This window comes from Erpetoichthys calabaricus, chromosome 16, assembly GCF_900747795.2.
Source record: "Erpetoichthys calabaricus chromosome 16, fErpCal1.3, whole genome shotgun sequence".
NCBI classification, from domain to species: Eukaryota; Metazoa; Chordata; class Cladistia; order Polypteriformes; family Polypteridae; genus Erpetoichthys; species Erpetoichthys calabaricus.
In genome coordinates, this window is record NC_041409.2 from 39741310 (window position 1) to 39759405 (window position 18096).

At 38.9% G+C, this 18096-nt stretch overlaps 1 protein-coding gene across 5 annotated transcripts in view; it reads right to left on the reverse strand.

Moving 5' to 3' along the window:
* Positions 1–8604: 8604 nt before the first annotated feature.
* Positions 8605–18096, reverse strand: part of smoc1 (SPARC related modular calcium binding 1) — a 228174-nt gene continuing 218682 nt past the window's right edge. For 2 of the 5 annotated variants that reach the window (XM_051920077.1, XM_051920076.1), the window contains exon 13: positions 8605–9427. In XM_051920077.1, coding sequence (XP_051776037.1) covers positions 9275–9427 — 153 coding nt within the window. In that variant the 3' untranslated portion in view covers positions 8605–9274. Of the gene's footprint in view, positions 9431–18096 lie in introns of all 5 variants that reach the window. The other 3 variants (XM_028821148.2, XM_028821147.2, XM_028821149.2) reach the window with 3 other exon arrangements.

The following is an 18096-nucleotide window of genomic DNA, read 5'->3' on the forward strand; positions in this document are numbered from 1 at the left end:
AAGAGGCTTTTGAACTTCACACTTGATGTCAAATGCCACATGTGGCGACAGATGTGCTCCAGCTGTTCTGAGCTCTTACCGGTTAGTGGGAGGCTGGACTTCTTTTAACTGCTGCTCGAATCCCAGATGTGCATCAGAAGCACCACACGGCTCAAATGGCACAATTTGGCTTTCTAATGAAATCAGTGGTCCATTCGGAGAAATGGAGAGGGTTCTCCACCCCAAATACAGGGCGAGTAAACATTATTTTATCACTAATAGATTAGTTTTATCTCGACCACACCTTTCCAGGTCGATGGACCACTGCCATGGCCTCCACACTCCCCTGATTTGACACCCTGTGATTTCTGGTTATGGGGTATGGTGAAGGAACAAGTGTATAGCAGGAAAATTCGTGATATCAATGACCTGAAGGGGAGAATACGGACTGTGGTATTATCTATTCCCCACAAAATGCGTGTCCGGGCTTTAAATGGTACTGTTGCTCGTTGGTTTTTGTGTGTTGAACATGATGGCAAATAGATTGAAACATTCCTGTAAATCATCTTCCACATATGAAGTATGTTTTGTGAATAAATTGTTTCTGCCATTCAAATGTTAACATAATTTTGACTGGTACTGGTAGAAGGGGAAATCACACTATAGGACTGGGCAATAAGAAATCATCCTGGAAGGCCTTAGAGCTTCAAGGTCCCAGGCTCAGTCTCGGGAGGTCTCCCAAATGTGAAGTGGTGCCTCTGAAGCAGTTCAGTAGAAGTAGCGGAGTTCTGACACCCTCTTAGCGGGAACCTCACTCATACCTGATGACAGGCATGGGCATAGACTCTCTTCAGCCTTTTCTGAACAAAACAAACAAGCATACCAAGTCTGCAAATCCTCTTGTGCATGTGGGTTTTCAGTAGGATGTCCACACCCTGTCCTCTGGCAGCCATCTTTGTGTATGAGTGAGTGAGTTTGCCCAGATTTGACCCCCTCTCGAGTCTCATTTTGATGGGACAGGCCCCAAACTCCTTGTACTGTACTGAAGTAAGCTGCTTCATGTTATAAACAGAAGACATGCAATGAGACAGAGAGTAGCTCTCGAGTGGTCTTTTATGATTTTATCCCCAACAGATGGAAGTAACCGGACATCTCTTTTTGGGACATTTTCAGAAAATACTAAGGTGAGGTGTGGTGGATGCCTCTGCAATAATTGGGCAGCACAGAGAAGACATCTTGGGAGCTTCTTGTGTGGCACGATGGTCTTAGAAGCACTTATGAATTTGAACTGCAGCCTACCTGTAACTGTAAGAGCACTCATACCTGTCAATACTTCCATAGCACCTTTACTATCTGCAGTACATATAAAGTGTGGTGGATTGTTATTTAGCCCACACATTGTTCATTGTTAAATGGAGATAGAGAGCAGAGGTCACCAACAGTGAACTTGAGCTCTAATGAGAGAATTTATCACTGAGCTTTAAACAACAGCATAAACACAACAAACTGCAACAAATTTGCACAAAGAAGCAAATACAGACTGACCAGGTGGAAGGACAAACGTGCAAACTCTTAAAAGGCCTCTTAAACTGAATGCTACAAAATAAGGCTGTGAGGCCTTTCAACCCGTAAAAAGCCACACATTACTGACTGACCGGCAAGGATATAAGCAGACAGTCTAAGGACAAAATGGTATTCATTAATGACTCAATCTTGTGGTCCTGAGGCCCAATAAGTTAACCAAATCATGGAAAGAGAGAGAAAAAAAAAACACAGTAAAGTTCTTGATTTAATAGTCAGAGATGGCAAATTTAACGCTGATCTACAACATCATTGATGGTAGCAAGTCCAAATATACAGCAAAACTACCAAGGTTCGAGTCCTGATTGTATCCTTTTTAATCCTCATCGTAATTATGTTTTTTAGTGAAATATGTAAGCTGATGAAAACCTTTATCAAGAGTACGTAAGTGACATCAAAAACTGATCATAACTAGAAAATAATCTCTTACAGAATAAATATTGTTGAGCATTGTTCTAAACATTTGAAGATATTCACACTGTTAAGTCTTTAGTTCAATTCTGACAGCAGAAGCCATAGGCAGCTTCTTTTTGACTCCTGTTGCTTCCATCATTTGTAATATACAGTTTAAGTTCTACACAACAGAACTGAGGTCATTCAACTAGTAATGCATGGCAATACTGGCTGTCCACTATATGGTGCCTCTTACATCTATCAATCTGCAGTATGTACTTTATAGTACCTTTCCTCTGTCTGTCCATAATATACTGTTCCTTCATCTACACTACCAATCAAAACTTTTAAAACATTCCATTCGTTTAATTTATATTGAAATGTAAGCAGTTCAAATCTAATGATTAATCCAAAATGGTACAAATGGAAGTGGTAAACTAGAGAGGTTTAACAAAAAGTTCAAGTTACCAGAAGCTGAAAACAAATGTAATTTCCAGAGTTATACAAAAAGGCCTTTTTCACGGACAAATACAGGTGGAATCTCTTTATAATGAAAGTCAAGGGATCATAAAAACATTGTCATAACGGAAGGACAGCTCCACAGCTGCTCTGCTGCATCTGGTAAACAGTAAACCAAGGGCAAAGTGATTGGCTGTTCCCTGCAGGATCAGGTTTATCACGTACCATGCTTGTCACACAATGTTTATAACTTTTAACATCGGGATTTGACCTGCTTTTCCTCACACTCTCCTGGTCTACCACAGCGGTGACTCCAAGCCAGTGGTGTTCTAATCTGAAGATGGAAGCTAAAAGCAGGACGATCGCCTGTGCCACAGCTCCTAACAGCCCCTATTCTGAATGAAGCCTTTAGACTGCATCTGCCTTCTCTATACAGTAATAAAGTACCTGTATGTTCCTTAAAAACCTGGACTCCCCTTCCTGTCTCTTGTGTGACTCTGTAACCCAAGCTTGACAATACCTGTATAAAAAAAGCGCTTCTTAGACAGCATAAAACATTTTATTTGAAAACGAGACGTTAGATGTAACTTTTTTTTTTTAAATAGAAATAATGGGATTTGACCTGTACTGTATTAACAACTTACATCTTTTGTGCAGCAAGGGAAGGTGATGAAGACTTAAAGATCAATGCAAACAATTCCTACAGGCATCCCAACTACTTACAAACCCTCAGTCAGTATAAAAACAGTGATGGAACAAATGTGTATGGCTCCACCCCCTGAACTGCATGTTGCAATCATTATGGTGGGAAAAAGGCAATTAAAAGAAAACTGACAGACAGACAAGACCATTACAATCATTGAAAGTGTAGGTGTTGCCTTTACAGAAACTGCAAAGAAAGCTAAAGTGTCAGCAAGTGTAGGGTCCTACTCCATTAAAACAAACTCGCAGTCCAGAGGAAACTCTGACAGGTACAGGTTGGGTGGATCCAAAGCCACAGCATAATCAGAGGACAAGTTTGTGAGAGGCGTTTCACAGGACACCAGCCTAAGAGCTATGCAGTATCAATACCTATATTGTCTACTTGTTCAGTGCTTTAATTTCGGTGTACGCCGAGACTGGTCATGGCTCCTGGTCCAGGAAGGCCTCCCTGAAATTTTACCAATGGCTTTCTTACAGCCACTCAACCTGCCAAACCTGCAACTTCAAGTCTCTTGTGCAGAGCTGACGGTGACAGAAGACTATACTCATGGACACTTTGGCTTTCTGTGCAATTTTTCTATAATGTACCATCTCAGGTTATTCACTGGACTTCAACTGCTTAAATGCCCATAAAAACTTAAAAGATCTATACACTTCCAGTCAGAAGTTTTACAACACCCTCAGTTTTTAATTATTCATCATATAGCACCTCTCACATCCACCAATCCACATTCTAAATCAGTGCCTGGAGTTGGAATTGACAGGAGAATGACAGGAACATGAATTAAATTCCACTGAATCCAGTGAAATTCCAACTCAAGGAGAGGTGTCTTGATGTAAACATTACTAAACAAACATTATGAATCAAAGACAGTTCAACACAGTGAAACATTCAGGTTTAAGATGTGAATTGCAATTACATGATTTGCAAGATTCATTCTCCGCTCATTTTAACTTGTTTATTGTTCACTCTGAACAATTATTCTCCTGAGTAATTCTGTTGTTTGGAATTTGAATAAAACAACATTATACAAAATTACACACAATTACAAAGAACACTCAAGGTTCAGGAGTTTACACAACCATCTGTGTGCTGAACCTGTGAGATGTGTGAGACGGACTTGGACAGGACTGACTGATCGACATTTGTACTGGCATCCTAGTACCTGGCCATTCTGTGCAGGGCATTTTCAGTACAGCAGCCAATGATGAGAAATTTGAAAATGTAAGGAACAGAACAATATACATTTATCAATTTAAAAATATTTGATTGTATTTTAAACTTTGAGCCATCAGATTCTACAGTATAGTACAAAGGCAGCACACATTTTCACTACTTTACTGTATGTGGTAACTTTCATTTAAATGTTAAACTACTATATTTTTTTTAAATATTCACACAAGCAGTCTAATGAAGTCCAAACCCTCTACCAGTGTGTCCAGTGTACCGTAACACCATTCACTCCTCATTTCACAACTTCAGATTGTCATTTCCTTTTAATTCACTTTACATCTGCTGTTCTTCATATCACATGAAAGAGACCTTAAACATTTCACAACAGTCATTATCTGCAATCTCAGATGTGTGCTAATAGATCACAAAGACTGTACAGAATTTTGCCAAGTTCAATTCAAACTTCTGAAATTCAGATTCAATTCCAAATCCGATTCTGGAAGGTTTTTAAAATGTCCTTAGTCAAACTTGAACTGTGGAGTTCAGTCACAACTACACGGTAATACGACTGCTGTGATGGAAGAAAACTGTGAATTTGGAAAGCAGCATCAATGTTACATAATTGTATTAGGACAAGAACAAAAAAAATCAGGACAATTGGTTCCTTTTTTGACAACCTAAAGCAAAAATGCAGAGATGCTTTCATCTCTTTTAAGCCTAATACAGTACAACATCGCTCCTTTTATGTGTCTATTTAGACTTATGAGTGCTGGACATGAAGTACATTTTGCATTTCAGAACAGAGACAGCACGTCTGTTTTTTATTCATCACTGAAACTTTCGTGACTCAGTCAGCACAATATAAACACACACACATTTTCTGGAAGTATAAAGCAAACCTGGATTTCAACAGTGAGAGAGTAAGAGAAGGACAGGGGAGTAAAACGCATGCAGTGCAAAACAGAAAACCCTACAGGCCTACGATGTCAATGGGAAAAGGAGCGATGCTTCAATGGTCTAGGGAACAAGCCCACATGGGCCTGCTGCTTTCATTGGTCCTATATAGTCTAACTAGTTCTTATTAGGCAAAATTAAATAATGCAAAGACAAAAAATAAAGTGCAAGGCACAAGGAGTCTTGCCTTTTAAATTATATCTGGGAAGATCCAACAAACCCTTTGTGTCTACTTGCCCTCCTTTAGTATATGCAAAAACGCTGAAGTACACAGGCATGTCCATTGAATAAAGCCATGGCAATCTGGAACCCTAAGAAGTAATGAAAAGTAAAACCTATAACAAAAAAATGAAAAAATCACAGTAATACAATTTGACAGGAACAATTTTTCTCATGTGTCTATTTGAAAAAGAAATAAACAAAAGATAAACATTTAAACAGTATGCGAACATGGTAAAGCAAAAGCTGAACCTGGCAACACAACAGCTTTGTTTTCTTCTGAAGAAACTGCATCAACAAAGGGTATCACCTTGTCACAATGCTACCGGCACAGCCTGCAAGGTCAACTTATTTTGGATTACCTTTTCTGTCTTTTTGTTACCTTAATTACTGCATCACTTTTGTCCTTTCGTTGCTATGTTGATGCCACCTTTGACATCCTGGGATGCTTTCCTTGTGCCACCTGCTTGGTTGCTACCCTCTTGGCAACTGGTTATACATCTGCTGATATCTTGCTTAATAATTCATCTAACATGGCTTAAAAAGAAATAATAAACATTTTAGGAATTCAGTATATCTCCAACAATTTGGACTTTGTACTCTTTGAAAATGTCCTTTAAAGAACTGCCAATTTTAATTTCCCCTTGGGGACAAATAAAATATAATTTAATCTACTATGAAAAAGTCCCACAGTATTGACAGTTACCAATAGTCTGCCATGTGTTGAGATGTGCATTTATATTACCTCATTGTCTAGAAATTGAACATCTTCTTTTGATTTGCTTTGAATATTCTCTTCCCTTTTTGTGTATTCTGCCATTTACACTGACAACACTGTCCGTGTTTCTTTACATCGCCATCTTTATCTGTCCTGCACCGTTCTTCACAAGTTCACATGTCTGACTTGTTCCTGCCTGATTATTTTGCAGGGAGTTTAAAATTAAAACTCCTGTTTAGAAGTGCATCTTTAATCTCTTTTACAGTTTTATGTTCCTGCATTTTCTATCATGCACACTGGTTTTCCACTCCAAAAGAAAAATGACTGGGCTTGCAGAAAATGAGCTTGAATTACTGGGATTAAAGACATAAAGAAGTGTGGTTGTGTTTAAGGATCAGAGGTTCTCTTGTCACTGCAATTCATTGTTGTACAAATATGTACAGACACTCAAATTGTTCAAGTGCAGTTTTGTTCTATGATTAAAATTCCAAACCATTACCACCTGGGCAGTTAAATAAAACTACCAGCAAGTTGTTTGTGTGTAGACATTCAGACCCATCACAAAACTTTCGGTGGTCTCTGAAACCAAGTGATGTGTGCCTTATGGTAGCCTTTTTTACAATGAAAATACAGTTAGGTCCATAAATATTTGGACAGAGACAACTTCTTTCTAATTTTGGTTCTGTACATTACCACAATGAATTTTAAATGAAACAACTCAGATGCAGTTGAAGTGCAGACTTTCAGCTTCAATTCAGTGGGATGAACAAAATGATTGCATAAAAATGTGAGGCAACTAAAGCATTTTTTTTAACACAATCCCTTCATTTCAGGGGCTCAAAAGTAATTGGACAATTGACTCAAAGGCTATTTCATGAGCAGGTGTGGGCAAGTCCGTCGTTATGTCATTATCAATTAAGCAGATAAAAGGCCTGGAGTTGATTTGAGGTGTGGTGCTTGCATGTGGAAGATTTTGCTGTGAACAGACAACATGCGGTCAAAGGAGCTCTCCATGCAGGTGAAAGAAGCCATCCTTAAGCTGCGAAAACAGAAAAAACCCATCCGAGAAATTGCTACAATATTATGAGTGGCAAAATCTACAGATTGCTACATCCTAAGAAAGAAAGCAAGCACTGATGAACTCAGCAATGCAAAAAGACCTGGACGTCCATGGAAGACAACAGTGGTGGATGATCGCAGAATCATTTCCATAGCGAAGAGAAACCCCTTCACAACAGCCAACCAAGTGAACAACACTCTCCAGGGTGTAGGCGTATCGATATCCAAGTCTACCATAAAGAGAAGACTGCATGAAAGTAAATACAGAGGGTGCACTGCAAGGTGCAAGCCACTCATAAGCCTCAAGAATAGAAAGGCTAGATTGGACTTTGCTAAACAACATCTAAAAAAGCCAGCACAGTTCTGGAAAAACATTCTTTGGACAGATGAAACCAAGATCAACCTCTATCAGAATGATGGCAAGAAAAAAAGTATGGAGAAGGCGTGGAACAGCTCATTATCCAAAGCATACCACATCATCTGTAAAACATGGTGGAGGCCCTGTGATGGCTTGGGCGTGCATGGCTGCCAGTGGCACTGGGACACTAGTGTTTATTGATGATGTGACACAGGACAGAAGCAGCCGAATGAATTCTGAGGTGTTCAGAGACATACTGTCTGCTCAAATCCAGCTAAATGCAGTCAAATTGATTGGACAGAGTTTCATGATACAGATGGACAATGACCCAAAACATACAGCCAAAGCAACCCAGGAGTTTATTAAAGCAAAGAAGTGGAAAATTATTGAATGGCCAAGTCAGTCACCTGATCTTAACCCAATTGAGCATGAATTTCACTTGTTGAAGACTAAACTTCAGACAGAAAGGCCCACAAACAAACAGCAACTGAAAGCCACTGCAGTAAAGGCCTGGCAGAGCATTAAAAAGGAGGAAACCCAGCATCTGGTGATGTCCATGAGTTCAAGACTTCAGGCTGTCATTGCCAGCAAAGGGTTTTCAACCGAGTATTAGAAATGAACATTTTATTTCCAGTTATTTAATTTGTCCAATTACTTTTGAGCCCCTGAAATGAAGGGATTGTGTTAAAAAAAATGCTTTAGTTGCCTCACATTTTTATGCAATTGTTTTGTTCACCCCACTGAATTAAAGCTGAAAGTCTGCACTTCAACTGCATCTGAGTTGTTTCATTTAAAATTCATTGTGGTAATGTACAGAACCAAAATTAGAAAAAAGTTGTCTAAGTCCAAATATTTATGTAACCTTTCGACCCAAAATGAAAAGACAGCACACATTAAGATATAAAGCATTCCAAGAAGGTGAACCAAAAACAGAAAGGGGAGGATAAAGTCACAGCAGAAAGACACATACATGTGCGAACATTTACAAAGAACATAGGCTTATAGCAGTCTATAGGTACAGCAATTTTATTTATAATAAAAAAGCACAACCTTTACATTACAAAAAAGTCTAATGGTGAAACTGACAAACTGCAACTCCTCTTCAAACAAATCTATTTCGGTTTACACTTGACCTTCACATTTCCGGTACGCCCTATGGCTCCCAAAGGCCAGAGGATTTACCACTCAAGAACGTGGACTTGGAGCAAAGGGACAGAGCTGGCCTCTTGAGAAGTTTTAGAGAAGGTGATGAAGATGTAGTCTTTAACATTCTTCCTCAAGTCCTTCTTCCTGAATGGGGTTTTCATTTGGCACAGGAGGAAGCATGGGAAAAGGGTCGATGTCCGAGCCCCAAAACATTTCATTCATGGTAAGCCACCTCTGGGGTAACAGCTCTGAAACTTCTGCAGATTCCTCCTGGGGTGTTAGAAACGAGTAAGACTGGTGGCAGGCTCCCTTGTGAACCTCCCACCCATCATACAAAGGTCTAGAAGACTAATAGAAATCTATTTCTTTACAAAGAGTTATAAAAACATATTTGAAAGAGAAAAAAAAAAAGCAACATGCTTCATGGCCCTTCCTCATAACAGCAGGCAGTGCAGCATCAATGCAAATGGAGCTAAGCAATCAATTAGTTCTTCCTTCTTTTAAAGTGCAAAAGGTTTGACGCCTCTCCTTTTTAAGGCCTTGATTTTTCTTCTTTTTTTTTTTTTTTTTGTTTGGAGTGTCTACAGTTTGAAACCTGTGATCTCCTACGTTTCCTCTGCTCCTTCCTTCCATCACTCCATTCTCCTTGTTGCTGCTCAGAGGCCAGTTCTTCACACCAGACGTCCTACTGGAGTTGGGGAATGGGACAAGAGAAAGACACTGTCATTAGAGGCTCATGCACATTTAAGTCATTTAGCAGGACAAATTAGGCAGTTTGATGACACAGGGAGGAGAGGAGTGATGTATCACACAGGTGCAGGATTGAGGAGACTGAAATAATGGGAGGAGGGCAGGAAGTGGATCAGGTATGGCATGGGACTCACAAGGGTGGAAGCGGCATGGCATAGCCAAAATAAGAGCCAAGTATTTGCCAGATACAAAAAATAATACAATTGAGTAACTAACTATGATTTCCTTCTAAGACTTTACAAGTAAAGAAGATCGAGGTCTTAAGGTAAGTTAGTTCATGGCACCAAGACAGTTGAACTGTCAAACAACAATTTCTGTGGACCCTACAAACCCATGAGCTTATTAAAAGGCCTTCACTATCAAAGGGGGATTTCAGGAGTGGACATAGGTTCCATCCTTTTACCTCCAGTTTACCACAGGCCCCAAATCAGGCATCAGTGTCATGATGGAAAGAGTAATTCCTGCTTCTGTAAAGCCTCTTCTCAAGCCCCTTCTGTAACATTTGGATACATTTTTGGGGCTATTTTTGGATTTCCTATTTACCTCACATTTTACTTCCTTCTGTTTATTCTGATTGTGTATGACTATCCAATTATTTACTTTTGACTATACTTTATGATCAAGGACTACCTTATAAACATTAATGGCCTACTTTTGCATTAGGTCATCTAGATCTGTGTACCAACCAAGAATTCCACAATTCTGTCCTGCAGGAACTCTAGATGCGCCCATGATGCACTGTACTATTTCCATGGGCACATCTGATAGGCTTCAGCCTGACTGAGGAAATCCTCTACATTCGGTGTGGGTAGGTGCCAGTCTATGAGGCGAGTGCTTTCAGTACTCCAACATAAGATAGGCAATGAAGGTCAAGCAGAACTCCTCCTGTCAAAAAGGGGACAGCAAAGGCATGGCACCTCACAGGGAAACCTGCCTCTTGGAAAAGATAGGGACTCAGGTGTCAATTTCTGAAGGGACCTGTCCTGAAATGATTAGGATAGCAAAAGTAGGGTTTAAAGGACACTCAAACCCAGGGCATTGTTAAGGCTAAATTTAGGAGATGAGTTGAGCAACAGCCCACTAGCATGGAAGAAAAAGAAAGGGCCGAGGAAGCAAAAAATTAGAAAGATGAAATGGGAGAGGGAGAATTTTGTGTCATATTTACAAATGATGCTGTTGGAGAGCCAGCCCCCTTACCTGGCCGGGCAAACACCTCATGAAAACAGACCCAGTAGTGATGTAGGACTCGCTCAGTCTACTGTTTACTGCCCTCCCTCTATGCATGGTTACAAAAATAATCTTAACATTTTCTGGTTTCTATGTCATTTAATTTCTAGACTAGACTAATCAATCATTGCAGCTACCTCTCACTAAGTTAAAGCTCATGCCAATGCCCAAAATGCAGTACTTATAATCATAAGCCATGTAGAAAGAGACCAATGTTGTTTTGCAAAGGAGGAATCTTCAAGATACCAAAGAGGATGCCATCCAAGCCTCCACTGTGCCTTGACACCCAATCCATTAAAACACAGGAAGAAGCAAAGACGAGATGCACCGCTGGCAGTGCCCAATTTAAACTTTTTGCAAACCTAACCTTTACTCCAAACACTGGAGCTGACTGTCACACTTGCGAGTCCGGTCCAGTTCAAGCAGGCCAGGGTGGTAGAATTTGGGCCCAGTGTTGTATTCATTACAGTAAAGGACACTAAACTCGTACTCTTAAATTAAACGATTTAAGGAAAAGTGTGACTTGCAACTTCCAAGTAATTTTTCCAATAATTTTACAAATAAGCAGAGAACCAAGTGGCTTATCCTTAATGACTTTCCTCTCACTCAGAACACAAGGTGTGCTGCAGTGAGTAACCATTTGGCATGCGGCCTGTGCTGTTTTTAAAGTGCCCGTCTGTTTATGCTGGCAGGCCAGTGTACAATGGCTACTGAAAGACTTGATGCTTTACCCATCAGTGCTCATTAGTCACTTCAGACATGCAATGCCAAGGTCAACAAGTGAGCTCAGAAGCTCAAACTGGCACTGCCTGTGTTTATGGGTAAGCATACACCACGGCTGCATCTTTTAAGAGGGCCTTTGCAGAATTAAAGGTTTAATTAAATGGTCCTGCACTGGACCTGATGTGGTGAGGATAGGCTTGGCTCGCCAAAAAAATTACAAATAGATAAAGAGTAGATGGATTATGTGAACTTGAGCTATGTGCAACACAGCGTAAAAGCATACAAGACCTTTCATTAAAGATCTCTCAGGCAAAACCGTCCTAAGAAAAGTCAAAGAAAAGGCAAACAATAAAAAGCAGACGGAGGATATTTCAATATGTGATTTTGTTTTCCTTTTCCTCCTCTCAAAATTCAAGGAATTCAATTCAGTTAACTCTTAACTATCATGTAACGGACTGCATGCTTCCACATCAGCACGAATTTAAACAGCATGAGACATTTGTAAAGTGCTTGTATGGCAGAGAGTAGTTTTTTAAGAAATCTAAAGCTCTACAAAATTTTTGTTTGAAAAGCTTCAAAAAGTAAGAGGTAAGGAAACAAAAGCAAAAGTTCAGCAGAAGAAATTGGGCAGCTCAGCTCCAGGAGACATAGTGTAAAAGAAGGTGAACTGCAGACTGTGTGGAATTGTCTAAAGCAGTGGCCCTATGGCTACAGGTTTTTGTTCCAGCCAGAAACACAATGAGGGTCCCATTTTCCCCCTAATTGTTCTCTTGTTTTACTTTGCAGCTCCTTTAATTATTCTTCCTGTATTCCACTTTCAGAAAACTGCAACAGAGTGATATTTACATTTGTAATAAATTTAGTAATGTCTGTATTTTTACCACAGCACTAAGCTCTTTTATAATTTTCCAAACAATTTACTTTTTTCTGCTCCCTAAATTGTATTGTAATAATGAAAGCAAGTAGAATAGACATGGGGGCTTCTTGAAGAAACGCAGCAGCTCTCCAAGTGTCAGAGCCACTAACATTCATTAGGAAACTGAACAACTGGAACAGTGGAATGAAAATGAGGTTAGTAAAAACGAAAATAATTTAACAGTCATTCTTTTTTTAAAAAAAAACCTCTAATTTAACTTACACAAATGCCTGCAAAATTCCAATACAAATGAAGAAAGCCATGTTTCTCATTTTTATGTTGACACCAAAATACAGAAATTAGGAAACTGCATCTTGCTTAATTAAGGCAGGAACCCCAATAAAATCAGAAATTCGTGAAGAAGAAAATCGGAATCAACAAGGGTCCCCAAGACTGAACATGTGAACCACTGGTGGAAATGATTCTATCATGGAAGACCAAATCACAAAAAGGTTTTCTTATTAAAAATAGCCAATGAAAATGTATTGTACTTATGCAGCTCACAAGGACACCATGCTAGACTAAGTTGGTCAAAAACAGAAATAAGAGCCCAGATTAAAACAGCATGTGAGGAGAAAAAGCTGCTCCTTTATGCAGACAGAGTAAAAATAATAATTTAGCATGTTTTATTCTGAGCTGTAAGTCATTTCCATTCACAGTTACATGGCTGTTCGGAAAGCTCCAAGAATTGAGTACGATCAAACTTCACTTTCACACAAATCTAGCTTTTATTTTCAGGACTGAATACACATATGCATGGATACTTCTTGTATTTAAAACATGGACCTGTCACTCGGTCCCCTTCATAAGCTGACTGCCCCAGAAGTGATCAAGGTTGTTAAACAATGCAGTTTTCAAGCTTCAAGACAACATGTGAGTGGAGAAGTAAAATGTTTCTATTAATTGAGAAGAAAGAACTGTGTGCCTGTTTTCAAATAAAATAAATACAGTTCTGTTATTCAAAGCATGCACAGAGCCAGAAGGCTGTGAATAAAAAAAAAAAATTGGCACACTCATCTCACTCTCTTTTAATGCTCTGATTTCCTACTAACAGAAGAAAAATTATTTGGCTTAATTAGTATACCAATAAGAAAGTAGGGCAGCCAGTAGTTACAGTAATATGAAATAACATGGCTGTATTCAAGTGGCATTGAGCTCTGGGATGGTTCCTGACCTGTGCCCAGTGCTGTTGGGAAAGTCTGTGGCACCTGGTATGCACGATGTATACATGTGAACTGTAAATGCTGTGGAGTTTATAGAAAAAACAGTATGCGCTGCCAATTTTAAAAAGAATAAAACAGAAAAATTATCAGACAATTGACTGTTTTTCACTGCAACTCTGGGCAATTTTAATAGCTGTAGGTAAACTATTTGTGTCCCATAATAAACAGTTAAAATAAAAAAACAGGAAAACCCTGAGTTACATTACCTGTCAGTGAGAAAAAATGGAAGTGATTAAAACAGACAAGAGTGAGGAGAGACAGTGCAAAAGAACAGTGTGGCCTGATGGACAGCACACCAAAAGGACTCTGTGTGCCAACCGACCCACCAGTGCTCACTCGTAAAATAAAGTCTGTTTGAGCATCAGTTCACATGGCTTTAGGCAGGAGAGACTGCATTTTACTAATATTGAGATTTTATAAGGAAGCAGCAACAGCGTCAATACTGTTGACATCCTTTGGGACAAAGAGAGAGAGTTGGTCAAAATGACTGGGACTGCTCTGCAGAACACTAAATCCCAACAGTCAAATCTGGACACAGAGTTGAAGCGGGCAGCATTTGATAAGTGAATGTTAATGTCAATAAATCTAATCAATAATCTAATAAGTCTAGACTAGAGTTAGTAAAAAGATTCAATATCTTTTACATAAAACTTCTCCACATATTGTATAATAGAGATGCTAGTTAACACTCGATTCCCTGAAGCATATGAAAAAAGCCATAAAGCTGGGCCACCTTAAATTCCTTCGCACCTCTCCATCAGCGTCTTTTGTTTTGTAAATGTGTTGATCAGCACAAGCAGACCACTATCCCATCCTCCCCACCGCTGCAGCTCAACTCAGGCAAAAAGTTTTCCCAGCTCAAGTGTGTTTATCTGCGTGTGAGGTGCCTGCAGTTGTATAGGGTAAATAATATATCCCAATCTGGATAAATGCAGGATGACAGGAAATGCAAGGCAAGAAACGCATACCTAAAAGAGAATATTTTTCATGTTACAGTAAAAATTAATGTGTGAAGACTGAAGTCCAAATATCAAACACTTTCACAAAAGGTATAACAAAACAAGTGTGCCTTTATTCAAAAATATAACCAAAGAAAAAGTTATTATTCAATTTACATGTTGCTGGCAATATGTAAAAACCAAAGCCCATACACCAATTGCATTGGTGGGTTAGAAGTAAGAACGGCTGCTTCTAAATCAAGAGGTTGCAGGTTTGATCCTGGGTTGCTGTTTAGGTATGTGGTCAGCATTTCTTGCCTTGCATTTCCTGTAGAACACACATGAAATGCATATGTTCTACATAACGATACATTATTTACTCCAAGCACCTCACACCCAGATAAACAGACTTGATCTGGGAAAACTTCAGTTGCGTGAAGACTGAAGAGGTCAAATGGGCACATGCCAGTCAGTATTTTAAAATCAGAGAACAAGAAGTAAAGGCGGACCCCGGTGAAGAGTTTAGACTAATTTACTGTGGTTGACAGTGGCATGCTGAACACCATCAAATGTTGATGCATAAACATGTATTAAAAATGTAAAACAGAAAGGTATGTTTTAATCAGGCTGACTTAGGCTATGTCCACACTACTACACTTTCATTTAAAAATGGTGCTTTGATTACCACAATAAAACGACAAACAATGCATATGACTTAGGTGTTTGCCTACTACAGGCATGCACACTTACTTTGAAACAGGAAGAGGAAGCGTCCTCCTTAAGTGGAGAGTTATGCAGCTGGCCACAGGATTTATCTTAAAAAATCGTAGCTGCTGGTAAATTTGCCTTTTGCACATGCATGCAGCATTCAGTGTAAGCAACACAACAGGCACAATGGAAAGCAACTTCTCTACGTCCACCATGTTGGAATAGATTTTTCTTCTGGGAATGGTGGCCAATCAGTCAATGAGCTGGATCTAAGCATGAACCAATCACAGCACAATGTGAGTCAACATTTGTACCCATCCACACTCCAGTTTAAACTCTGAATTTTTGTAGAAATACACAGCTGCGAAGAGCATTTTCAGAAGTCTCCGTTTTTGAATGCTAGAAACTTGAGGAGTGTAGACAAAAGGCAAATACAAAAACTAATATGTGTTTTTAAGTGAAAAATTTAGTGGTGTGGATGTAGCCTTAATAAACAGAGCAGTATAGTAACAGATTAAAATGAAATTATTTAGGTAGAAAACAAGTAATAATGCCAGATTGGAGCTTCAGAGATTAAAGGCAGACTAGACTAGAGTAAATCATTCTGGTGTAGCCTAAGAACAGACAGTGAAAAATTAATCATATACAGGTTAAAAAATAATGGAAAACACCATCATCACCATCAGGATTTTTGATATACTGTAGATCAACAATGAAAAATGCTTTGTTTTTAAGTTTCATTTCATTTTTCAGCCCAATATAAACCTTTTTTTTCTTTTTGCAGATGCACACTAATTCTGCCCTTCTCTAACAAGACTAGAAAGACGATCAAATGCAGAAGAAATCTAAAACAGAAGGTTATAGCTGCTGCGTAATTAACAATAATCAGAAAACAAGGACAGATAAAGACTTTTAAATGGGTCATATGGAAGGACGAGTTAAATTATGACCAGGTTGTTAATCCTGACCTAAGAGATCAACACAATCAGCTGTGTGCAGAAATGTCTGTCATTATTCTTCATTATCTATTATCACTAGCAATTACCACAAACCCTAAATTGGCATGCCTGTGTAATGATCACCTGTGGAGAAGCAGGTGCTCAGAAATATTTCCTTTTTTATTATTATGAGCAACTGAAACATCAGGAGATTGAGCAAGCTAGCCAAAGTAAAAACCAAAGAACTGTCAGAGTTAATTGACAAAACCAAAACATTAAAGCCAAAAGTATATTTAAAAGAGACACAGCAGTTGGTCTTTTGTCTTTAATCCAGTAATCAAATAAACTGTAGGATGCAGCCATATTAAAGTCGTGTGTGATGACATAACTGATCATATGATCAACAACAAGAGTATCCAGACATGGCCATGAAGCAAACATTACAAAATGGTGGTGACACCAGAACAACAATAAAATGAACAAACAGAGAAGAAAAGAAGTAGCAAGTCCAGAAATGTCACAAATTGAACCAGAGAAGTTCACAATGTGGAGTGATAGCCGCCAATGTCTCACAACAATATCCTACTAAAGCAGTCTGCTCTTTGTGGGAGGGGGTCACGGTGGTTAACTGGTGGACTCTGTTTCACAGTACCTAGAACCCCAGTTCAATTCATTGCCCAGTCAATGGCCATGCAGTCCACGTCAAATTTTGTTGGTTACTTCATTCCATGTTAGTTTCATACTCAGTGTGACTGAATGTGCCCAGCAGTGGACTGGCATGCTGCCATGCTCTTCAAGGTCACTTCCTGCTCTCTGAGACACTTCTTTGCACCTGCTGTTTCCAGTGAACTGAATTTGTTGTAATTAGTTCCAATAAAGCACATTTACAGTTAAAAGTACCTCACACATTTATGAACATAGTATACTTAAACTACAAATAACAAGCAGCACCACACAGAAACAGCTTGCTGAACACCACATCTCCATGCAATATGCAGGCAAATAAGTAAACATACCAGTAATAGAAAAAGGTCAGATGAATAAACTAATGCCTAAAATACAAGCATTCATTATTTCCTTTTTAATGAGTATGGTCAAGTTGCTTTGCAGTCTCATTACCTTAATAACGTCTTTAAAATTCAAATGAATCCTCTGGTAACTCTATGGCACAAGACATTAAATGAACAGTAAAATGTTACCAGAAAGTGTTACTGTTGTGTGCCTATGAAATAACTACCTGGCATGTATTAACTTATCTGGGCAGACTTTACAAATTAGCTGACGTTCATGGCTACATCATTAAGGCATACAGACAACTAACGTTTGTTAATATTGTGGGAAGCCATGCTGGGCGAGTAGGTGGCTTTGTGCTTGTTTTTACGAGGGCACAGCAGTGGAGCATTTAGGGTGTTTTCAACTATAAAAGCGTAAAGAACGCTGGTTTAAGTTGTACTACCCAGTTACTGTGTAACATCGAGGGAGTACCTCGACAAACACATCAGACAACAACTTAACGTCTTGTGACGTTGTAGTTTGCCTGGGGTGAGGGTAAACATGCAATAATACAAAACAACAGAGAAATAATGGCACTGAAAGTGCCTCATCTCAATCCTTATTAAGACATACGCATTGGATTGTCAGGCAAAAACTGATTGCATTTTTGAATTTTATTAAATCGTTTTTGGGGAGGCAGCATTTCTGGTTATACTTGACGTTCGTTTTAATGTCAATATGAATTAGTAATATAATTTCTATCCTCAACATGGAAAACAGTTCGATAATTTATTTTTTAATGTTTAAAATATTACTAAAAATTTGTGATCTGTTTTGACTCAGGAGGTGTGTAAATTAAAAATTAATGATTAACCTGTAAAAAAACATTCAGGTCCAAATTTTGTTTTGTCATGTGGACAAATTCCAACGAAATCCTC